The sequence below is a fragment of the Channa argus genome, chromosome 11, assembly GCF_033026475.1.
Source record: "Channa argus isolate prfri chromosome 11, Channa argus male v1.0, whole genome shotgun sequence".
Classification (NCBI taxonomy): Eukaryota; Metazoa; Chordata; class Actinopteri; order Anabantiformes; family Channidae; genus Channa; species Channa argus.
This window is the reverse complement of record NC_090207.1, coordinates 11473269-11499503: the sequence shown is the minus strand read 5'-3', so window position 1 is coordinate 11499503 and position 26235 is coordinate 11473269. Positions and strand designations below refer to the sequence as shown.

Below are 26235 nucleotides of genomic sequence, written 5' to 3'. Positions count from 1 at the left end.
AATGATCTATATGGTTGGGATTTCTCTCTCTTGACTTTTCACAAACAAAGCTTCCAGGCCTTAAGGTTGCCTGTAGACATGTATCTCATGACCACTAACACACAATATCCAACTGTTTCTTCTTGTTGTCTCTTTAATTTCCTTTCATCATTCCTTTCTTCATTGCTTGTTTTTAGGTTCCTTTTTCTGCCAATGTTTGCTGTGCTTCATGTGGTATCTTGTGTATGAGCCAGTGTAGTGACATGGTGCATTTTCAGAAGGGCTGGGGCATGATCTGTTTCATTAGGTTTTTAAAAATTAATCTGATATTTATGTGTTTGTTGTGTGTTTTATTGGATTTGAATGACATCTCTGCAGAGGCATAAGCTGGCTTGATATATATCTGTCACTGTGTCTGGGAATGACTGCTGCAATATCCTCTGTAATAACCCAACCTCTGCTAAGACCAGAAAATGTCTTTTTGGCTGCTGGGCTCTCTCATTTTCTTTTTTCTAGTAGTGCAAATCACCCTGGCAGGAAAAAGAGAAAGCTCTTTTCCTGCAGAGTTTGATAGCTCATTAGGATTCAACACAACAAGCCCAAACAGCAAACATATTTTCCTGCTGTTACAATTCTCTGTCTGTGTGATGACAGAGTTTCTGTGTTGTGACTCACATTCAGGAAGGACAGATGAAAAGAGAAATAAAGAAGAAGGAAATTGGAAAGAATTTACTCTCCATATTAAAGAAAGGAGATGGTAAGCATTGAAAGAGACAGGATAGCGAGGGATATGTGACTGATAGACGCTAGATGAAAGAATTGGGGAGAGAGAAATGTAGATAACACTCCTGCCAACAGTTGTGATTGATTAAAAACTGTCATGTTTTCAAGAGGTGACAAATCTTGCTAAAGTCAAGTGAATAGAAGGAAAGAAAGGAGGGAAATAAAAAGTGTTTGGTAATGAAAGACATTATTATACCATCTATGTCTGTGCATATTTTCTCATCTTCCCATACCTGCTAATGAAGCCTAACTGACTTTTTATCTGTTTCTCTCTCTTCTGCCAATCAAGATTCCATCTAACAATCTTCATTTTCCTTTCTTTTCTTTTAATTTTGTTGATATTTTCATTCACACTTTTGTCATCTCTATTTTCTTTCTTTCTTCTTGCTCTGGCCTTTCTCTGTGTTTTTTTTCTCATTCCCTTTTGTCCTGAGCTATACCTCTTGTGTCTGTAATAATCACAGCAGCTAACGGGGAAATCAATGAAAGTCAATGGATGAAGACAGCAGTTAATGTGCTGCTTTAGTGCATGTATAGGTGTTTGTGTGTTCGCATTTGTGTGTGTGTGTGTGTGTGTGTGTGTGTGTGTGAGCATGTGAGCGCATATCCAGTCACCAGCTAATCCAGATACTCTCTTTATCAGTTCTATGATTCTCAGCAGAGATTTTGCTAATCATTATCTCGCACTCACTGAGATAAACTAAGATTGCGGCCTGGAATATTCCTTTTGGGACACAGTCCTATTGTTGTACTTGATGCTAAGATCAATAACAGAAACGGGACTATAGCTACTCAGAATGGAAGCAGATGAAAACAGACTCTAGGAAAGGGCAGAAGTATGCACAGTTTTCTTAAAGTCATGAACCCAAGAGAATTATGACATTCCTAAACCAGGAATTCACTATTCGAAGTGATTTTTATGTCAAAACTATGGCAAGATTTATAAGAAATACAAAATTTTTTAGTGTTCCCGCTTGCTTAAAGTTTCCATTCTGTTGAGGGTGTTCATAAGCGAGTTCTCACTTCTAACCACACTTCTTAACAGAGCTGACACACTCTTGAGTACACTTCTACATTGCCGCAGCAAGGTGAGAAATTCAACCACTCAAGGTCAACCAAAAGTGATTTGGTGTTAAGTTGTTTTTCAAACAGTTTCAATTAGTGATCAGTGCTTGATGCTGGAGAGGACTTTAGGCTTCAGCCAAAGACTTAAGTGGGTTGTTGACCCCCCCCCCCACATTACACACACATTACAGAGAAACACATACACACAGAGTACTTTAAAAACTGTCAATTTCTTTAATCTATAGTATTGTCTGCCCTGTGGCATAGGAACTTTATTTGATAATTAGACAACCCAGGGTTGTTTGTCTATGTCACCTGCAGAAATGCTGACTCTTCCCTTTTACTCGATGTAAAACGATTGCTTCAGCACGAGTAGTGTTTCTGTCCCACTGTGAGAAAATTTGTGGTTTCGATTTAGTTTTTTGCAGCTCAACAGTGATGACTGTTCAGAGGCTCAGTCTGGACTCATTTCTCTCATTGTAAATTCTGTTTCATGTATTAACATTAGTTTGATTCAGTTTATTAGTTTGACATCATGTCTCCTAAATAAAGCTTTCAATACTTTGGATTGGGATTGGTGGCACAAAGGTGGCCCTTGGCGGCTGGGTGGGGCGGGGCCGCTCCTGGTGGGTTAGGGATTCGAACCCGCGGATCACAACCCAATTCTGTACCACTGATCCACAAGGCCCCATAATAAGGCACATCCACTATGGAGAAAGAACACACCAAGAAAATACTTAAACCAGAATTGGGATAGAGACCTAGACTCCAAACCAGCTTTTGGCAATGCAAATACATGTTTTTTTGACTTTAATGGTACTAATTGATTAATTCTTCATTCCGTTTCACCTGTTACTGAAGTCTCACATGGACTTTATTAAAACATTAATGGGCCTGTAGAAAATTTTAATGCACTGATACCTTGTCTGAGAGAAATATGGGGAAGAGGACATAAGCAATTAGGCCAACAGAAACACAAAGAGCAAAGTTGCTAAAGATAGACAACAGTATTAATCAAAGGACCAAGTGGCCAAGCTGAAGTTTTTAAGCACATTTTTCATCTGGCTGCTCTGCGTCATGTCTAGCCAGCTCTGACCTAAAGCTAATCATTAGATAACATCTTAATTTCCAGGATAAAAAAGAAAAATGGAGGATGAATCACTGTAACTCCCCTGTGTTTTGTTTTGAAGAGGAAACTACGAGTTCAATTACTGGATTGTAGATAAATTAGGGGGACAAAGCAGGGGGTTGGAGGGATCTGAAAGAAGAAAAAGAAAGTCTGATATAAAGGGTTTTGGTGGCAGGATATGTGGTTACAATTGACCCATCTTTCTTATCCTCCCCTCATTCTCTGCCATTTCTTTTCTCACCCCCCTCTCTTTTCTGACAGCCTTGAGAATACTTTGTTTTTTCTGTCTTACTTTACCCCTATAATTTGGATGTCTTTCCTTGACTCTCTTTTTTTTCTATCTTCCCATGTATTTCCATCCCATGTATGTCTTTTTTGTGTTCCTTTTACATGCTAAATGTTTTTGTCCATTTTCATTTTTTCATTATCCTTCATTTTGTTTTTACTTCTTTTTTGTGGCATCTTCCCATTCTTTACTCCTTCCCTTCCATTATTCAGTTTGCCAACCCTTTGTTCTTGGGCTTCTGGCCAGTATCAAGGTGTCTTCACAGCAATCTTCCTCTTTCCCTCTCTCTCCCTTTGCTCTTTCCCTCCAACTCTCTCCACTGTCCTCTCATATTCATGAAGCTCGCTGTGCAGCTTTTCTGTGCATCTTTATCTCTGTCTATTGGAGAGGAGGCAGCCCAGTGCCAGCAAGTAATGCAATTTTGGAAAACACAGACAGTCATGCAAACTGAGAAGCTTATAAATACTTTATCTTCAGCATTGCTGCCAGTTGTTGTGAAATGTATCAAGAATAGTAGCAAACTCAATGTAGTATGATCAAGATATATGCAGGTGATGCATGTTAAGCAAAACTGTGTTTGATATATAATGTTTATGCATTCCTTTATTTTTATAACAACAGTTAGCACCTAAGTAATTTGTGGTTTTTCATTTACAATGTCATCTCTGTGTCAGTCTGTAAAGGTGTGGTTCTATGTTTTTCTGTTTCAGTGCTACACTGAGAAATTGCTTTCCAAAAGGACACAAGAAACAAAAAAGGATTTAGTGCATAGTGCATTTGGAGCTTTTCAGACCCCCTTCACATTTTCATTTTGTAATGTTGCAGCCTGATATTGACAAAATGAAAACAGAATTTTAGAAAAATCTGTAAATTTATTAAAAATGAAAAAGTGAAATATCACATGTACATAACTATTTAGAACTTTTGCAGGGATTGGAATCCACCTGTGGTAAATTAAATTGATTAAACATGATTTGGTAAGTCACACACCTCTCTAAAGAAGACCTGCTGCACTGCAGGTTCCCAAGTGCACTGTGGCCTCCATAATTCTCAAATGGAAAAAGTTTGGCACAAACAGAAACCTGTGTGGAGTCCCAGAAGGACAACCATCACTGCAGCCCTCCACTGATCCAAGCTTTATGGCACAGTGGCTAGACAGAAGCCACCCCTCAGTCCAAACACATAAAAGCCCCCATAGAGTTTACAAAAAAGCACCTGAAAGACTCTCAGACTGTGAGAAACAAAATTCTCTGGTCTAATAAAACCAAGATTGAACTGTTTCTCAGTTCTAAATTTTATGTCTAGAGGAAACCAGGCACCTCTCATCACCTGCTCGATACCATCCCTACAGAGAAGCATGGTGGTAACAGCATCATGATGTGGGTATGTTTTTCAGCAGCAGGAACTGGGAGACTGGTCTGGTTAAGGGAAAGCGGAATTGGAGTAAGGTACAGCGATATCCTTGATGAAAACCTGGTCCACAGCGCTCAGAAACTCAGACTGGGGTCGTAAGTTCACCTTCACGCCAACAATCCTAAGCACACAGCTAAGACAACACAGACATGGCTTAGGGATGACTCTGTGAATATTTTGGAGTGGTCCAGAAAGAGCCCTGACTTGAACCCTATTGAACATCTCTGAAGAGACCTTAAAAAACACTGTCCAACATTTGTCCCTGTCTAACCTGACTGAGTTATAGAGGATTTGCTAAGAAAAGGGGAGAGAATCCCCCAATCTAGGTGTGCAAAGCTTTGAAGCATCATTCACCAAAACCCTTGGGGCTGCAATTGTTGCCAGAGGTGCTTCAACAAAGTACTGGGCAAAGGGTCTTAATACTAATGCACATGTGATATTTCAGTCTATTTAATTTTAAAACATTTAAAAACATTTCTAAAATTCAGTTTTCATTTTGTCATAATGCGGTACAGATTGTAGATTAATGAGAAAACAATGAGTTCAAATTAAACAACTGTAGTATCGGGTTGCAACATGACAAAATTGAAAAAAGTGAAGGGGGTTATATATAGGAACTTGCCCAGCAGTGTAGCTGGGCTTCGCTAGACTTTTCCCTCGTTATAAACTGGATATGGGCAGGTGGACATTCAAATGTATCTTTAATGATAAAGTGCAGACCTGCAGACCTTCAATGGCAAACTCATTCCCAGTTTAACAGCAAACCCTTTCAAACTGCAAGCCTCCAAGTATCTCCAAGTATACCTACAGCATGTGGTGGCAAAAAGTCATTTGCAGCGAAGTTAACATTCAGCTCATGTTTAGGTTGAACTCTGGGGCAGGTTTCTGTGAACATATTCTGTGAACTAATTGAATTTGGGGTAATCTAGTGTTGGATCTTTCATTTCATTCTGACAGGTGTTTGTACTGTCTGAATGAGTTAAGACTCGTACATATTTCCACTCTTGCTGTTTACGCACATTTACATGTGCAAGGTGACTGAAAGCCTTTGAAGGGCCAAAGTTAACATCGCTATTGGGTCTGATGGACCAAGAATGATATATAAGGAACAGTCAAGCAGCATTACAAAAGCAGATGCTTTAATATGTAAATACATTCTAAGGACCAAAGGGACTGTATGATCTGGAAGATTTGCTTTAGCAAACAGCAGCTGTTCATTAATTTTGTGAGTGCGGCTGTGGAACCACTCAAATTAACAGAACTGTTGTAAAATATTGGCACAGTATGTCAGTCAGCACGCTAACTGATAGTGATGTCGTGCTCTCTGATGACAGATCTTCTGTGGTCAGGCTTATTGACATGCACTCACTTCAACAGTAAGTGAAGTAAGTCCTACAAGTAACGTTTCTCCTGAAATTCAAAATATTCTGGGATAAACAGCAACTGTTGAGGAAAAAAGTCACTTGATTTAATTACCCTCGGGACTAGATGGAGCTAGTGACTGATTGTGTGAGAGCACTTGTGCACCTTAAATCTGTTGCTGGAAAAGCATCTGAGTGTATCAGTCATCATTTTCTCTCCTTCCCTTCAAAACAGTTCCTTTCCCACGATTCCAATTAAAACCCTTCAAGTCAGTCTGTATGGCTGCCATATTAACATATGCAAGACATTTTATATACAAGTGATATGATAAGTTGAGCTGCAATTGAAATTCAGTCTAAAAAGTCTGCAATAATGGGCAGTGTTTTCCCCAGCAATTATTCCTTAGTGGTGTGGCGGGCCTTTGACCATTTGGACTCAGACTCAGCACTGAAACCAATACTAATGAACTTAATTTAGGAGGGCTGGCAGCTTTTCAGTGCTGGGTCAAACACTGCAGCTTGCATTTAATCAGCCTTTTATATCCCCAAAACTACTTTGGCAGCTGTGATGTTAAATTGGCAGAAAACATTTGGGATTCGGTCTCCAAACTGAGTCTGCAGAGTGTTCTCTGAGCTGCTTTGGAGTGGATTGCTGCTCTTTGGGATACAGTTGAGATGAGTGTCAGCACCTACCATGGTAGGTCACAGTTCATCTTTGTGAAAGAGGTTCAGTTGCCTTCAGATCAAGGACAGCAAGGATATAATTGTTATAATTGTCTTCAAAACCCCTTAAGAGAAGTGGTTACTTTAACATGACCTGTATTTCACAAGAAGAAAAATGGGTTAAGTGTGTGACTGTTGAGATTTGGTTGAATATGGTGGTTAAGGCAGCCTCAGAGCAACCAATTTAATTAACACATTCGGACACTCACTAGTGGTCATGAAATATGGAGAGTGACAATAGTGCAGAGATTTACAAGCTTCCAAATGAGTTTCCTCTACAGGATGTCTGGTCTCATTCACCTTGACAGAGTGAGTAAGCTCAGTAATCAGGAACGACCTTGAAATCGGTCACTGATCTTCCACATCGAGGGAAGCAAGGTGGCAGACATGGTTCACACATTTGGTGTGTCAGCTGACAATGATTGAGCAGATGGCAACAGAGGGCCCATTGGGATAAGACCTGCTCATTGATAATTGCAAAGAAAATAGATGGGGTCAGATGTATGGACAGTGCGTCTGTCTGGTCCCTCCACTTTCTTCAACACGGAAAATTAAAAATTTTCTTTTAAAGCTTCAATATGTGTTTTCCACACTGGTATTACAAGTGTATGAAACCATGGCAAAAAGAAACCAGCAAAATATTCATTGTTTCCACATGCAGGAGATATTTGAGGAGAAGAGAATATGGTATATGACACTATGGTTGCCCTTCTCCACTGAGATAAAACAGTACAGAGAGTTAGAAAAACATATTTAGACAGTCAAAAATGAACTGGCATCCAAGTGAGAGGGGGCAAGGGAAACATTACCGGACAAATTTCCTTTCTGTATTTCAACAACCGAAATACAGAAATGAAAACAGCTACTTGTGCTGGTCACAGACATATATGGTTCTCTGTGAGATTGTGAGCCTTTTCAAGGTCTTGTTTTTGTGTTTTAAAGTAGGGATGCATGAGTATTCTACCTAGATTTGAGTACCTGCTGATATGGAGTATCATTACGAGTACTTAATAACATTAATTACAGTTTTCATTCATCACAAATGTATACAGATAGGATCAAGCTCAAGGCTCACATTAAAAAATGAACTTGTCTAAAACTTCCTGTACTTTGCTTTCAGTAAATCGATATTTTACCTGTGACTGACTTAATTTCTGTACTACACAATACTGTGTAACACAGTGGCCTCTTTAGTACAACCCTCAGTAATTGAAATTTTAATTAAAAAGGCATACATGCCTTTTACAATAAACTGTCTGTAGCATCATCCACTTCTCTCTACTGCTGCTGAGAATAGACCTTCTGCAAAACCTTGGTAAGTCTCAGCTTAAACATCTGCAGGAATTTAACTTTTTTTATATACCTAGGTCAGTAGACTCAACCAGTACATAAATTTAGCATTTGTTTTGTTACTGTTCACAACAATTTACTATAGTTGGCATAACAAGCACCATATGGTTGTAGTGGGTGAAGAGGGGAGTCGACTGAGAAGACATGGAAGATGTAGCATTTCTGCAAGTTTGTGTTCTGCTTGTTTAACAGCTGTTTGATAAATTGCTCGTACTTCTCCGTAATTACTGGCAGATTTTGTTGTGCATATTGAGTATTGTCATCTTGAGGAAAATACACAACTTTGTCTTGGCTTTGCTCGGCTGCATATGTGTGAATCAGTGAGGGCCCTACCCGCTCGATGTCTGACACTGAGCTGGGTAACAGAGCTTGCCGTTGTTGTTACTTTATTATTATCACTTCTCTTTAAGTATCTTTAAACAAAGTAAAACCCACTTTGTGTATCTGACAGATACAGAAAGATGTGTACACAGGCATGATCCTGGTATCGACATCAGTGCACCCTTAGTTTGAAGGGAACTTTTTACAGCAATGATACAGGTGGTAGAGCTTGTTGGTATGTTTAAGAAGTCATACATATTAATCTGTAAGAATGAATTTGCTCTATTTTGTTGTTTGTGCTGTATTCTCATTTTGCTGTTGTCTTTTTCCCGTTTAACTTGTTCTCTTGTTTTTGTTGCTGCTGTTTGTTTGTTCAATGACACCAAATAAACAAAGTGACATCATAGGTATAGGGTACTATTAGCTTACATTTGCAATATTACTGCACTGGCTTTGATGGTGCTTTACTACTTGTACTGGAAAATAAGGCCTTTATAGGTTTTTGTGGACTGGCATACAATAGTATCACAACTGAAATACTGAAAGAAATATATGTGACACAAAAGCCCCATGGCCACTATATACAGTTGAATTCAAAAGTTTTCATCATCTGTATAAAGCCCTTTTTTTTAACCTTTTTTTCTTTTCTTTTACTGTCTGACATTAAATCAGACTGTAAGTGTTTCCTGTTTTAGTTCAGTTAGGATTACCAAAATTATTTCTATTTGCTAAATGCCAGAATAACGAGAGAGATTTTTTTATTACTTTCTTCAAAATCAGAAGTTTACATACACTAAGATCACTATGCCTTTATATAATTTGGAAAAGCCCAGATGATGATGTCATGGCTTTGAAAGCTTCTAAAAGGTTAATTGACAACATTTGATTTAATTGGAGCCATACCCGTGAATGTATTTTAAGGCACACCTCAAACATACTGCTTCCTTTGGTGACATCATGGGAAAATCAAAAGAGGAGGAAGGTCTGGTTCAACTTTGGGTACAATTTCCAGATGCCTGAAGGTGCTACATTCATATGTTCAAATTATTATCCACAAAAATAAACACCATGGGAATGTCCCGCCATCATACTGCTCAGTAAGGAGACGGGTTCTGTGTCTCAGAGATGAACGTGCTTTGATACAAAATGTGCATATCAACCCAAGAACAAAAGGAAAACAACCAATGAAGATGCTGGGTAAAGCTGGTAGGAGAGTGTCATTATCCGCAGTGAAACGAGTCCTGTACCGACGTGGGCTGAAAGGCCACTCAGCGAGGAAGAAGCCATTACTCCAAAAGCAACATAAAAAAGCCAGATTACAGTTTGCAAATGCATGCAGGGGCAAAGACCCTAATTTTTGAGACATCTCCTGTGGTCTAATGAAACTAAAATTGAACTGTTTGGCCATAATGACCATCATTACATTTGGAGGAAAAAGGGGGAAGGTTGCAAGCCTGAGAACACCATCCCAACAGTGAAGTATGGGGGTGGCAGCATCATGTTGTGGGGCTGGTTTGCTGCAGGAGGGACTGGTGTACCTCACAAGATAGATGACATTAAGTAGAAATATTGAAGCAACATTTCAAGACCTCAGCCAGGAAGTTAAGGTTTGGGCACAATTGGGTCTTACAAATGGACAATGACCCTAAGCATACTGTGAAATTAGTTACAAAGTGGCTTAAGGACAACAAAGTCAATGTTTTGGAGTGGCTATCACAAAGCCCTGATCTTAATCCAATAGAAAATTTATGGGCAGAGCTGAAAAGGGGTGTGCGAGCAAAGCAACCTACAAACCTCACTCAGTTACACGAGTTCTGTTAAGAGGAATGGGCAAAAATTTCAGCAAACTATTGTGAAAAGCTTGTTAAAGGTTGTCCAAAATGGTTGACCCAAGTCACACAGGTGAAAGGCAATGCTACCCAATACTATGCACGTGTATGTAAACTTCTTCTTTGAAGAAATAAAAAATTCTCTCTCTCATTATTCTGGCATTTAAAAATTATAGCTGACCTAAAACAGGAAAAGTTTAGTCTGATTTATTGTAAGAAAAAAAGTTGTCTTTTCATACAGTGTATGTAAATTTCTGGTTTCAGCTTTATATATATATATATATATATATATATATATATATATATATATATATATATATATATATATATATGTATGTGTGTGTCACACTGATGTTTTACATGCATTTTGCTCTGATGCCTAAATGTTTGCATGAATCTGTCTTAAGCGTCTCTGCAGTATCATTTAGGGGCTACACCTACTGTGAGCCTTAGAGGAAACCTTGCCTGAGCTACAATTCTTACCAAGTCATGCAAATATAATTCTCTAGAAAAATGACAAACTGTCTTCTCTGTGTTGGATTAAATTCACATTGAAGGAAAGTGACATGTAACTAAGAAATCATAATGGAATCATAGAAATCTTATTCCACTAGTCTGTGCCAACTGTTTACTAATTAATGATGCATGATGTTTAGAAAACTATTCTGGAATCAATCAAGAAATCATTTTAAATATTTTTTCACATTATATCGTACCAGAAACACATTAATTAGACCTTGCAGTCCCATCATTGAATCGGTGCAATCTCTTCCTGTCCAGGATTACAGTTTCAGTCCTCTCAGAAAACTCTTAAACAGTTTAGGACCCACGAGGCCTTTCTGATTTAGAATTTCCTCTATTGAACAGTGAATGCTCGTATTACACAGTTGAATGAATTCTCCACATGTAATTTTCTCCCAAGCCTCCTATAGTGACTATTTGTAGCTATGTGTTTTTAACCTCTCAACCAGAAGAAGAGAAGAATTGTTATCCATCTTTATTGAAATGCCCTTTTTTATGATGTACTTGGGTACAACAACCGTGTACAATACATCAGATAAGCTGCTTCATGCATAATAGAATGAGTTTAATATTTTGCAGTGAGATTATTTAGTTCACAGAAAAGGTTTTCAATAAAACCAGACCATAAAAACAACTTCAGAAAAATGAACTAATAATAAAAAAACACATTAAAAGAAAATAGCAGATTGATTGTTTTTGCAGATGGGAAGACAAAATCTTGCAATGCAATTAAAAATAGTTTTAATGTGGAAATACTAATTTCAAGCATAGGTATGGCAGTGGCCTATTGTTACTGCCATGTTTTTGAGAACTTGCAAGAATCAAGGGCAGACAGTTAACCAGGTAATTTTCTTGTTACTGGTATACAGTCACTTAAGCCAGTAAGGGCCAACATTTGATTTGCAGCTTACCCTAAGCAGATATGTAGACATGTGGCTGGCCCTAGCCAGGTGAAATCCAGGAATAGGGTAGTAACCAAAGTCTGCTGCCACTGAGAAGGCAGCAGTGTGGTGAGAGGACGTAGCCAAAGACAAAGCATTTGGCAGAAACACAAAGGGGATTGGCCTAGAGTTAGCGAAAAGTGGATAAGGGCAAATGTTAATTCGCATCTGATGGGTGCCTTGGACGGGCTGAAAGGGATGGAAAATGGGGGATTTATTTATGAATATGGCATGGAAGGGCTTGAACTTTGTGAGAGTAGAAAAGGCTGCAGTAGAGATAGTGGAGTCAAAGCATCAGCCGGAGATAGATAGGCTTGTGCAAGAACAAACACGACTTGTATAGTGGAGGAAAGCTACAGATAGTGAGGGCTTAAATATAGTGCACAATACAGTACAGGTGAATACGGTAAAAGACGGTGTAGTTTCCACTATTGCTGTTGTATTTCTAGGCACTGGGGTAGACACCCAGAAGTGGATGAACTCTTGATTAAGGAATGATTCATATTTTACACAGCCAAGCAAATGTAGCACAAGACTTCATTATGAAAAATACAGTTGAACAAAGCGAAGATAAAAAGGAAACAGAGAGAAATAATAATTTTTCTGCCAGATCCTATTAAGGGTGGCGTCTTAGTTTTGGCTCACTGATCCGTTTCGGATGATCTGTCTCTCCAACATCTGTCTCCAATTACTCGTCTCTTCCACTATCACATCTCTCATCGGCTTAACGGGGTCTGAGCAAAGATTTGCATACAGCGTAGCAATAGGCGATTAATTTCAATTTTTTTTTTTTTTTTTTTTGCTCCTTCTTGAAGAAACAAAGGGGACTAATGACAGCTGAGGGTAATTAAACAACAGAGAAAACAAAAAGAAGAGAGGGAGTGAAGTTGTCAAATTGTGTCTCAGGGGATGGAGGCGAGCGTTGCCACAAGAGCAAGCAGTCGGTCAGAACACATCATGAAGGACTGATTGCACCTTCGTGCCAGCTTCTTATCTGAGATTTGGCCCTAATCGTTTTTATGTATTTCTTTCCTTGGAAGAAGGAAATGATTGCTCATTGATCATGGGAAAATGACAAGTAAAGTAATTTTGACTGTGGTATGTGAGAAGATAGCACTATTTGAGTGCTACCTTCCCAAATAAGAAGAAAAAAGCAATTGTGGTGTTATTAAAAAATATTGTTAACTGCGGGGGAGCTGTGAATTGGGGGGTTAACTGGTTGTCTACCAGTCATGGGGTTAATGGGTAGAAAACACCTAACAATTGCATTTATCTTTTTCTGAGTTTGATTATTTTATTGCCCTGTTTAAAATTATATGCTGTTTTGTTTAATGGCATAAGCAACTCCAATATACAGCCCCCAAAAGTTAACATGAAGTGGCTATTGCACATTTGTAGTCTAGTATTACATTATTTTAGCAGCAGTTTTAATTTAGGTACCACACCCACTACTATCTTGTCCTCATACATTTTAGCAGAAACTGTCCTGAAACAACCTTCAACACATATATTGATGCAGCTCCTGTCTCTCTTCTCTGCCTTGATTGATTTGTTTGCACCTAATCTTATCTTTATTAAGATCTTCACGTATCTGCTGGAAACCAGCTAGTGCAGACTGGAGGGAATATTTGCCTGGGGAGCAGCCTCTCATTGTAATGCTCTCTGATTTGTCAAATGAGGCCCAAACAAAAGATGCACGGCTCATGCGATGCAAGTAAAAAAGTATGAAAGGTAAAAAGCTAAGAGACAGAGCCAGCTTGCTTAAGGATAGACAAAGATGTTTGTAGTTCTGTAGGGGCATGGTTGACATGTGTGTGTCCGTCTTTGTGTGTGTGTGTGTGTGTGTGTGTGTGTGTGTGTGTAAGAGAGGCAGGCGGAGGCAGATTAAGAGCAGCAGAGATGGCAAAAAGCAAAGACTTTCTATGATGTTTACAAATTGAGAGAAGTTTTAGTTATTCGGAGCTAGCAGCCAGAAGTAGGTTTGAGTTTGTCTTTGGGCTGTTGCTTTTTTCCCCGTCTCACATCAAGCAGTCAAAGAAAATCAAACAAATCAAAGTCAAAGGAGGGTGATGCAATAAAACACATGCAGAAGTATGCAGTATGTGGGCTGTGGGGAGACAGTTTCGGGCCCTTAGCGACGATGTTTGGAGCGACAGAGATGAGTGAGATTTGACAGTAAAATACGTTGGGCACTGATGAAATTTCTGAATTCAAACCACACTTCAAGCTAGTCACATTCTAAATGTATGATATTGAAAAGCCCCACACTCATATCTATAAAGTTAAATTAAATTTTGTTGGCTGGTTGTTGATATTTATGACCCTGTAACTCATTTCAAGTTATTTTTCTTTATAGAGCTCAGTGGTATTGATATGGGCAACACACAACATATCCTGGTTTGCTGCACTGCATAGTAGCTGTAACATGTTCACTTTTTGCAGGTTATTAAGAATAAACCTTTAGCGCAGAATTATCACGTTCCTATTTGTTCCATCATCACATCCATATTGATATTGATCATGGATAATTCCTTGAGCAAGTCTGGTAAAGTCCGCACAGTAGGCAGACTCTGTGAAAGTCTGCAGAAAGTCTACTTTAGGACCCTATGCTGTTAAAAACGCAGTCAATAGTGCAATTCTTGGATCAAAGTTATACTCGTGATGATGGAAAATGTGCATTGCATTTCCTCAGTTCCGTTTATTTTGCCGGGAAACAATTTCTTTAAAAATTCTGCAGAGAAATAGTCAGTAATGACCATGACCACAAACTGACCTCGACAAAGAGTTTTGATTGCCCAATCCTAACTATGCAGCAGTTGAGAAAAGGGTCAGCCGAAAATTATTGTTGGAACTTTACACTCTGTCGACTAAACTGCCTGTCATTACAAATGAGCACTAAGTTCAGATATGCGATGTCTAATTCCATAACTAGAATCAATTTGTTGCCACATTCATGTTTTACAAATTGAATTCTTTGCTGCAAAGCAGATTTCCTTCTGTTTAAAACTAATTATTTCACTGGTAGATTAAAAAAGTAATGGATATGGGCTGTGTTGTCTCCTTTGAGCAAGCCACCACAAATCCATGTGGATAACATAATGCTTAATAATAAAATAATGCATGAATAAAAACTGTGTCCTTCTTTATTATGGCCATGAGTCTTCATCTAAAGTTTTTACTGCTGAGCCACTTTATCAGTGTATTCCCAGTAGAGAGAACAAAGTACAGAACCTACTGTGTATAAAACACTTCGCATCCATCGCTTTAAGGCTAAATAGTAAACATTTATGAATCTAGCATCACACTAGGGGACAATTTGTTATGTGCCACTTTAAAAGCGTTTGTAATCTAACTTGTAATTTATAGATGAGAAAAAAGGCGGGTTTTGAAATTGTTGAGTTTAAATTTAGAGCTAGATGAAGAATCTAACTATTCTATGTGCATGCTGGGTGCCCTTGAAGAGATCTTTCTGAGAGAGGGTGGGAGGGATGGAGAAAAAGAGTTATTGGGAGAGAGAGGACCCTAGAGTATTTTAGCTGTTTTGATTCAGAGGCAAAGCTGTTTGAACCAGAGATGAGTTAGAAGGAACGCTTAAAACCGTTTGGTACTTTCTTTGGACCACTTCTGCAACATACTATAACTGGGAATCTGGAGAAAGTTGTATTAGCCAAATTAAGTACACTGTTGCCCATAAAGTTGGAATAAAATATTTTTGACCTCTTTTTAAAATTATTGGAAATTATTATGTGATTTATTCTTGATAGATAAAGTGTATATCTTCTCAAAAGAATACTGATCAATCTTTTCCAGACATATAACAGTGAAAATTAAAACACAATTAACCTCTGCGAAAAAGAGGAATGTGTTTAAAAACCAAATCATTCCAACTTTATGGACAACAGTATATAAACTCATCTTGAGGATACAGTTCGTTTTTCTGTTTATCTGTTCTTCTAAATGACTAAATGTAAATGTAATTGCAATCCAATACAGCGGCTCTGCCATTATTTCTTCTCTTACAATGTTATAATATTTCCGTTTTTAAGTTGAAATTGTCAGAAAGGTGAAGGTGATCTACTCTGTTTATTATTGAGGTCATAGTGGGTAGTGGAGTTGTGCTGGAGTGCATTATAAAATGAGGCCATCTCATTCATTTTAAAAAACATTAGAATCACCTTTTCTTATACTAATACTAGTAAAGATTAATAATTTAAGAAAAACAATTATTAAGCTAATAAATTAACCCTGTCTATTCCCTGTGTATTTCCCCTTTGTCTAGGAAAAAAAACCCAAATCAGAACGTAGCAAAAGTGGCTTACTCTCATGGTTCAGTGGAGTTATGGCTTTATTCAATGAGCTCCACCTTTTAAAGAACCTTTTCATCCTGATAAACAAGACGCATAAAATATAGGCAATGAAAGAGCAATGGAATTACTCTAATTTTTTTCCCCTTCCCATGAAAAACGGATGGGAATTAGAAACTGGAGTCATTACGTTGAATTGTAATTTAGTGATTATGGATCTAACTGCGTTGCCCATGTCACATTCACGAGAGAGAACAGTCCAATGCAATGATTAGAATTCACTGGTGAATGTATAAGGGGGGGGTGTTGGTGTGTGTGGGGTTGGAAGGAGTTGTGCTAATGTGTTTGAGTCTGTGTTTGCATATGGCTGTATGCATATCTGCGTGTGACAACTGGCAAAGTGTCTCAGTGATTCACAGGAAAATAGCCTCTGATAATTACATTGGCACAAGTAGAGTCACAGCCCTGGACACAGAACAGAAGCAAAGTGTGTGCATGTTAACAGTGTGTTTGTGTAATATGTGTAAGGACAGGTTTGAGATGCAGCAGATAGGGTTGAGTGAGTGTTGCTTGGATATATAGCACATACTGCCCATGCATGGTAAAATAATCTCACAGTGCAGACATTTTCCAGCAGTTTAAGGAGCTCAGACTGAACACATTTAATAGAAACCTCAGTTTCATTCTGAAAAGGCCAATATATACAACTGCTGTTATTAAAATTAGCAGGACTTTAAGGTTGGATATCTATGCTCAAACACCCCACAGACATTCAGAGAATAAAAGAACTAAAATGTTCTCTGGCCACTGTCCACATAAAGCTGTGAGTGTATTAATCCCTCTTGTTTATCATCTAATAGTAATATGGGGTTTATTTGCAACTCTGAAATGCTACTTGCTGGGTTATGTTAAGCATGAGATATTATACATGAGATTGATCTAATTTAAAACATTTTAGCTTGTTACACTCAAACCATCTTCTTTAGTTCTCCATCTTTAATTACTAACCTTTGGCACCATAAAATAATAAATAAAAATACTTTTCCCAATGCAGGTACAGATATGTTAATGTTAAGCCAAAAATCACTTGTTTAGTATTTGCACTTTGGTGATGTGTGAACCAGTGATGATAGAAAATAAGTAAAATATTCCAGTCCCCCTCCTCTGCTCTAACAGTTTTGTTTACCTCTGTCTATTCATACGGTTCCACCAGAAAACTCCCCAGAGATATTGTAAACTCTGGTGGCTGCCCATGCAGCCAAATCTCAGTCTCTATTTTTACATGTTCAGAATAATTCATTCCTAACGCAGCAGCTCAACTAGCTAAGTTAGATACAAACACTTTAAACAGTTCTTACAGTATTCAGGTCATGCTGTGCTTCACATTATTAAAAAAGATACTGTGGCCTGTTAATAACTTGTTCATTTAACTTTTAGTTTCTACTTGGATGGAATTAAATCTTAAATTTGGAAAGCTTAAATATTTATTTAGCTTTAATAAGAATGTGTTTTGTTGTATATAGTTTTTTTTAAATAATACTTTGTGTGCTATTTTCTCTGTTTGTTACTCAGTTTCTCAACTGTTATGAAAAGGGTAAGGATAGCAAGTGTAAGAGTTGAGACTCGAAAAGCAGTAGTGCGGCTTGTGCGTTTGGAAAGAAGATACCATGACAAAAGAGAAGCAAAACAATGTTCTACTTCATTTACCACGCTCTTAGTTATGGGCAGAGAAAAAGAACAGCAAAGGCTTCTTCTGATTGTTCTGGCTCATAACTGTGTTTTGCAGCTCCAAAGTTCCCAGACTTTAGATGGTCGCAAACCTTTTCATGTTAACTGGTTAAATAATCCCAATACAAGGTAGAAGGGCAACAGGGGCCAACTGGCCTGCAGCATGTCCCTGTTAGGAGTTGTGTTCTTTTTTTCTTACTTATAGATACAAATTTGAGATGATACAACAAAAATATAATATATATATAATATATAATTTTAATGTAGAGTATTTGTGATACAGCTCCATCATAGATGCACTGTCTCTTTATGAAACCCAGCTTTCACTACAGGCAAGGGCTTTTCCTTCATAAGCTTCAATGCCATTTTCAATGTGGTAATTTCTTTTAAGTGATTCTATGCTATTTTTGCATTGCTATAATCATTATTTTATTTAGTTTAATTTAATTAAATCATGCTTTGACTTGTTTTCATGTTCTTTCCTTTATAGACCTGCCATATTCCAATTATAACACAGCATAGCTTTAACGTTGCTGGACTGGACCTGCTTATAATGCAGAACAGCTTCTCCAACATAAACACCCATATATGTTGTTTGTCTCTACCTTCTCATACAAGCAAATAAAACCCCGCTCCCACGTAGGAAAGTTTCAACTAACAATTACTGTAAGTCTAGATTACAAATTTCTGAGGCTGTTTAGGTACTTGTTTTCATACATTTTAAAATGTATGAAAAGTGATGTAAATTTTAGAATGTTAAAAATAAACAAAGGAATCGTTGATGCATTCACGTCATCATCTTCACTTGTATTTGGAAAAAAAATAATTTCTCTAAACTTTACCAATTGTTGTCATAATCTAAGCAGGTTACTGATACTGTATACTGCTAAAGGACTGTAATTCACTTTTACTCTGAGGAGTCAAGCACTCAAACACTGCGATTTACCACAACCCCCTACTTTTGACTTTCTTACAAATGTTGTGCATTGTGCTTTCACAATGCACAACATTTTTAGAGAAATTTTTGCAGTGAAATCTGGTCTTCACATACAGTACTTTACATAAAAAAAATTTCTGCCATTTCCACTGAAATATAGTGAAGAAATTGTCCTTAATTTTCTATTGTAAGCTGTCGAAACAGATTTTTTACTAATTCCCTTAATGCAAAGCCTATAATCTTTTCAATTCAAAAGCAATAATGAAAAGCCATAAAATTATTCTTCAAAGTAATAAAGCGGGCTTTCCACTGTTTTTTAGGGTTATAAAGAACAGAATGAACCATTCTGATGCCCTGCAGTGAATTACAGCACACGCACACACACACAACAAAACACTCGCATGCACACTTCAGAGGACTGCAGACTGTGAAATCACCCAATCAGAGGGTCTTGTCACTTCTCAGACATTAGTCATCACACATAGGCCAGCTGAGGGGATTCACACATACACAAGCACACACAGCAAAGACAGAGTGGTTTAAAAATTTAATAAAGCTCCATTAAAGTTAATGACACAAAATAATGTATTAGAAGGAGAGTGTTTGCGTGTGTTACAGTGAATTGTCAGTAGGTGTCATGATGTGAATATCACAGGCAAGTTGTTTGTTTCATTTTCCTCTGAAAATTTGGATTTATTGACTGTTAACAGTTCTCTAAAACGTGCTGTGATTCTTATCATGAGTCACTTTGACTTTCAGGTTTTTCCCAAGCACGAACTGCAAGCAAGCATTTTACACCTACCTACACTTTGGGCACACATACAAAACAAGGACATGCGGATAAAATGTAAAACCTATCCACCACATACCCACACAGGGTGGGATAAAGATGAGCCAACAAGGCATTAACACAGTCAAGAGGGAATATTAAACAGTAAAATTGCCGAGCTGTAAAGTTTGCCATCCTACAGAAGATGAAGAGTGTAATCTTGGTGCCAGACTGCACTGCACTGCTGCAGCTAAAAAGGCATATGGACCGTGCTTAGGAAATATCTGTGTGCCTGGGTGAATTAGCTCTTGTAAACCACCTCAACAGTGCCTGTGGTAATGTAATCATGGCTTTTGCTGATCCATAAAGACACACAATGTATTCAGTTCAAGGATAAGCTAAACTCAACTTCCATTCACTTTTGTCACTTGGTGACAGTAACCAAGGAAAAGCTAATTAAATGCACATGGATCCCACGCATATTAAATAATCCTAACGTCTTGGGCAACCTACAAAAAAGTGTGAGTCTACAACAGGCAGTTGATATGTGATAAAATATGCCACCACTTACGTTTGCCAAATTGAATAGTGTTTTTACTAAGGAAACGACAAGCCAACCTTAAGGCTCGTTCTCTTGATAACTCTGTTACAGAATGTTGTAGGATGTCGCCTTGTTAACCGTGTGAAAATGTCTTCTTTCAGGTGAAGTATGGCCGGTTTGGCTTTGTGTGGGATGCAGCGGTGCTGGAGTACGTAGCTAATAATGACGAGGACTGCTCCTTCTACACTATTAGCAGCAATGCACCCGATCGTGGTTATGGTATCGCCATGCAGCACGGCAGCCCTTACAGGGACATTTTCTCCCAGAGGTAAGAGTCATAACAGTAAACAACTGCTGTTTGTCTCAGTCGTATTGTCTTCACTTCTCAGTAGAGGAATATCCTCAACTCTTGAGAAAAGTTATGAAAAAATTAATTCATATATTCTGTCCTATTTCTACACAGGTCATGTAAGTATTTTATTACTGCTCCAAATTCATTTCAGTGAAATAAAAATGGCTGCTCCCATAAAGTTTGCCCCTTTGCAGTGCTTGAAGAATCTGCTCTATAGGTCAGACACCAAGTAAATAGCAGATTAAATTGTGAATCTATCTTCCTGAGGTAAGGGGAAGTGCTGCTTTTACAGCTTGTGTGGACCCAGGTTGCCTTATCTCACCATGAGCCATTTGTGTATTCTGCAGCATAAAACAAAATTTGCTTGGTTTAAACACAGTAACTGAATGTATTCTATTCATTCATTCCGCAGATTATAGGTTCAGTTTAAGAGATCAATTAGGCCACATAAGGACTGATTAGACCATGTTGTGAAGAGGAGCAACAAAAAATATATAATGCCCAAATTAATTTGTCATTATTTATGACAAATAGTCGGTGCTGTTACTGTTGTAAGAGATGGAAACATGTTTTTATGTGTGTGGGGATGAAATGTGTGTTATTTACACTGAGTGTGAGTGTTCTGGGAAATTCAACAATTTCTGGTCCAAGACACCTTGAGTGTAATCAGTGAAGAAACTTCCACTTTAAGGGTTGTATTTTCTGCAAGAGAGAAGTGCACCAACAGAGTTTTAAGCCTCCATCCAGTGCAGTTCTAAGGACTTAATGTGTCAAACATGAATTTATATCCTTCGGTTGCTGGGCAGAACACTCTTTACCCCCCCCCAAGCTAAGCATAGATTAGGAAATACTACAACCATATTTACAGACAGGAATCTTCATCAGCAGAATCTGTGTGTGAGAGGAATACTTTTTTACAGCATTTTCTGTGACACGCATAATTAGGACTCTTATACGTGGGATAATACAACATCTGCAAAATGCAAGGATTGCAAACTCAACAAGTATAGATGGTACCAGAAACCGTATAACAGGTTTCCATTTAAGCAAAATGTGATCAGTCCAATCACTATTTACGCCGGAGTTTAGGACAAGGTCTTCCTTGTGGGACTTGAGACCCTCTAGGGCTCTAGTGACACTTCCATCAGAGGCGGTGTTATTAGGAATGAAAGTACAACATGTGTCTCCAAACATCACACAAACACCTTCTTTCTCAGCAAGGAGCATGTCTAGGACCATCCTATTCTGCCAGGACATCAATGAAGTGGGTCCCAGCTACTGTGCCAGGCCCTCGATAGCATCAGAGCTGTGCTTTATTAATTGCTGTTGGTTGTAGTATATGTAATTAATCCAATCAACATTTTTATTAAGAGTAAACCACCAATATAAAAAAGACAGAAATCCTCCAATTATTTGTTTTCTGTCTTTGTATTCATCTGGCACCCCTCTAGAAACCCCAATCTCATCTATGTAAAATTTCTCATCAAATGACCATTTAGGAGCACTGCACTTCCCCCTGCAGTGTGGTGAGGTATCATGTTCAACTCCCACCTTCACTGGTGACACAAACATCACTTGCCTGCATGTTGCTGTCCAGTTCTGGGGTAAAGTCTGTTGTGGTTTTCTCCGCAAATCCACCAGATATCTGTGAAGGCAGGTGTTTGATTTGCTAAATAATAAGGTTTTGGAGGAAAACGGCCACCTTTTGGGGTCCATGAAAAATTGGTTCCTAATCGGGTTGCATTCATTATACCATTGTTAAGCTGCCAAGTGATGGAAGAGTTAGGAAAATGTCCTTGATCTTTGCTGCTTGGCGTATTTCAGCTGAAACGTTCAAATCTGCAGGTGGAGCAGATTATATACGGAGATAGGGCCTGCTCAGGAATTTTTTGGTTTGTGATTCCTTTGATGCCCCAGTCTGTTATTTCTCCTGACCCCATCATGTGTAGAACTTCCCAGTCACAGTTGGCTTCTCCTGTCAAGTTTGAATTACCTGCACATGTTTGGTTCCCTGAATTGGTGGATGAGTGCCGCATCTGCTGATAGCATTGGGAACTATCAAAGAGGACGGGACTTTCCAATAAGAAGGGTCTTGCAGCTGCACACATTACGCAAGAAAAACTTGTCACTTTTTTTGCAGTGAAATTCATATAAATCACCCACAGGTTTACTGTGGGATTCTTTAATATCTCTTCTTTAGCTGCTTCCAAAGCTCCTGCATGAAGGGCATGTTTCATGCGACCAGAGTACCGTGACACACAGGATTAAGGTGTACATCAGCAGTATCCATGGCACGAGAATTTTCACTCTTTGCTCCATGATGTTGTTGTAGAGGCGAACTTACTCGTATTTGATGTTCCAACAATAAGTTCACTTGTTACACAATACGTAATCGTTGTATTTCTAAACTTAGCAGATAACGGACGAATTCTACAATACAAGTTTACGAACATTAATTTCACGAACACGTTCACAAAACAGTTTTATCAAACAAGTTTCTTAAAGTATGGATAATCCCACAGAACTCGATAAGAAACAGTGGGCCTCCACAGTTACATGCTGAACCTTCACTTCTACCTTGTTGCGGTCCCACTACCAGTTACTAAATTACTTTGCACAAACACAAAAACAAATAATGCAATAACCTCCAAACACCATGACTATTCTTCTATGGGGTTCTCTCTAATTTCTTCTGGTGTCAGAGTTTACCAGCACTTAACACACTGTAGGAGATCAGTCTTTACCACTGTCTCATTCTGATTCCTGGAGAAGACAGACCTTAGTTATGGGTCTATCAAACTCGCTGGTCTTCGTCTTCTAAGAATGATCTCTGGACCTGTGGCCTCTTTGAGGGCATTAAGGTCAATGCCTCTTCAGGCTCCTCGCCCTCTGTCTCTCCAGCTCTCACGATGTTCACCATGGCCTCTCCCCTCTTTTACACTGTGTTTAGCAGTGTAAAAGTTCCCAGTTGGAGTTCTCGTTGACTCTTCTCCTCCCTGCTTTTCTTCTTCTTGTGAGATTGAGTCTGAGCTTGCATGTCTTCTGACTACTTCCAATCTTGCTCCTTCATCTACACCTATGCAGGTCTTGTGCAACCCTGCAGCAGTGTTAGGCAAAAGTCCTCTCACAATGTGACTTGTGAGGTGTGTTTCAGCATTGTCACCATGGTCCCAGGGTTCTTGGGTTCTTGCATCTGCAGTTGGACTGTGGCAGCTTTGCCATGACCTTCTGCAGATTTGATGGTTTTGCCTTCATTGTGAAGAGCCATCTTAAATCTGCTCCAGTGGGTCTAAAGTCTCTGCAGAACATCTGAAGTTCCTTAGCAAGGTGGCTTAGACAGGTGACTGCCTGCTGCACAGACGTCTTTATCAGTCCAGGCCCTGAAGACCAGCTGCAGTCCCTCTGGACCAGCCACTTCAACCATAGGTGCATTAAATTCTCCTTGTTGGGGCTCACCTTTCATTGATCAGGTCTGCATTCTGCCTGACGAACCAGATGCCCCAGAAGTGGGTAAAGATGATGGCGGAGAGGTGGTTGAATCAGGTTCTGGATGCTGTCCTCCTTGAACCGGTGGCGGAACTGACCAGTAGGACTCCAAGTTGATGTCCAGTTTTAGCGCTGTAATGTCTGGATAGAGAGAAGCCACAATAGCAGTATATGTGTTTTTGGTTTTTCTAATGCAGCATTATCTGTTCTCTGTGGTGCAGTAGTCATGAGCTTTTGCACTTGTTTTCTTTCTCTATTCTCCACTTTGGTTTTTCTACATATTTCGAAATTCTTCATGCAAGTCACACATTTGTATGTCTCTCTGTGAGACTCTCTTTTTAACCTTCAGTTTCTTTTTCAATTTTCTCCTAAAAGCCAAAATCCTCATTCCAAATTTTCAGACACTTCAGACCTTGAGGGTCCCATCCCCCTTTACTTCCAGTATTCCCCAACACTAGCTTTGTTTGTGGGCCTTTCCTTAAACTTGGATGCTGCCCTTTACTGTATATTCCCCAACTAACTAGGAGTTGTTAGCTAATGAGTCGCCTGATTTGATCAGATAAGTTCAACCAAGAATGGCAACCTGAGCTCAATAGAATTCATTTAGAAACTTCTTTACGACTCACCTGGTATCCGTGTGGACCAGTATTAAGTCTGTGAATCTGGTGAGTGCAACTGGAGGAGGTATGTGTTCAGCCCTCCGTCTCTCGCTCATTCTTGCAGCAGAGGTTGAGGCTGGAGTTTTTCTTTTCCAGGGTGCATGCAAACTACTGTTCACTCCAGCGGCCGCTCACAGATCCTGTTTGTGACGCCAAATTGTCCTGGCAAATTCAACAATTTCTGGTCACAGACACCTTGAGTGTAATCATTAAAGAAGCTTCCACATCCATAAGGTTGTCTTTAAGGGTTTTATTTTCTGGCAAGAGAGAAGTCCACCAACAGAGTTTCAAGCCTCTGTTGCTGGGCAGAATACTCTTTGCCCCCCCAGGCTGCTGCCTCCAGCCTTCTCCTTTTATGGTAATTGTTGAGTAGTTCTACAGACACTTATCAGAACAAAAACATGTATATAAAACCAATTGTCACCACATCCCTATAAAACATCCTGCATAAGTACGATGAGTACATTTTATCATTACAACTAGACAAAACATAAGCATTAAAATTATTCATGCTCGATTTTCCAACATTGTGAGTGACTAGGCCTGTCTGTCTATAGCTCCATATCCGATGAAGCGTTGCGCTTCAATATATTGCCTATCATGGCTGTTATTAAAATAAACAAGCAATTAATTGATAGACCATGTTTCCAATTCCCTTCTATTATTTCAGGGGCAATGTCACACTCTTGGGAAGACAGTTTGCTCACACATGGTCCCCATGGTTCAAACTTAAAAACAGAGAAATTATCAAGACAAAATACAATCACAGTGGTATAATTGTTTTGTTTGTCTTTGCCATGATTTATATATTCTTCTTACTGGCATTCTGAATTATACTGATTAATAAAGCACCAAGTGGCGTTTAACAGGCATCATAGTAGCAGTCCCTGACATCATAAAAAGAAACGTTTGGCCATGTTTGATTATCCTTTGTTGTCATAACAACTCTAGATATGTCTTTGCATCTTTCGAATTGCTGTGGCGCATAAAATAGCATTTTTACTTTGATTGTAGAAGAGTAGGTCGTAGGATTGTTAAATTATCAAGCAGTCAATCACAGTCTCTGTCAGCAACAACAACACCAGTATGCTGAGACAGCACCTTCCCCGAATGCTGAGGGGAAATGTTGTAGAACGCATATACAAGCCTGTATGCTATTAACTCTACCCAATGACAAAGGCTGTGCTATCAACAGAAATTAGTTGGGCATGACTTTGTTCTCATCAGTGCTTTACTGTACTGTATGAAGCCCCTTCACTAAAAAGAGACTTTTTAAAACAATAACACACTTGCGCTAGCCAAAAACCTATAGAGCCAAAGGGAGGAATTATATGAGCAGTTAGCATCTGCTGACCTGCCCTTCTCTTTACAAATGGATGTGGTTCAAAGTGTCTGAGACCACACTGTCAATGTAAATAATGTATCTTATGTGTCATGATACTCTGTCACCCATTTCTCTTATTTGTAGTTGACATTTCGTCATCCTTTGACATAACATGCAAGAAGAAAAGTGGCTACAGCCTGAGGTTCTTTTTCCTTTTTTTAGAACAACACAATCCGTATCAGCATTTACATAAGGCTTTACGTACAGTTGTTTTTCATAACTTTCTGGCAGATTTAAAAGTGCTCTTACCTTTAATTTTTCACACTAAGCCCTGTGAATTACCTAGAAATCCCACACAATTCATTATCGGGCCCCCATATATTTATTGTCTACATTCATAATATTACATTTCCAACTCAAGCTTATGCTGACG

The 26235-nt window shown here is 38.8% G+C and overlaps 1 protein-coding gene across 4 annotated transcripts in view; it reads left to right on the top strand.

Moving 5' to 3' along the window:
- The window catches only part of grid2 (glutamate receptor, ionotropic, delta 2), a 443522-nt gene that overhangs the window by 387688 nt on the left and 29599 nt on the right, over positions 1–26235 (top strand). For all 4 annotated transcript variants that reach the window (XR_010915583.1, XM_067521709.1, XM_067521712.1 and 1 more), the window contains one exon: positions 20143–20309. Coding sequence is in view for 3 of the 4 variants with exons in the window: in XM_067521709.1 (XP_067377810.1) it covers positions 20143–20309 (167 nt within the window). In the remaining variant the exon portion in view is untranslated. The remainder of the gene's footprint in view (positions 1–20142; positions 20310–26235) is intronic.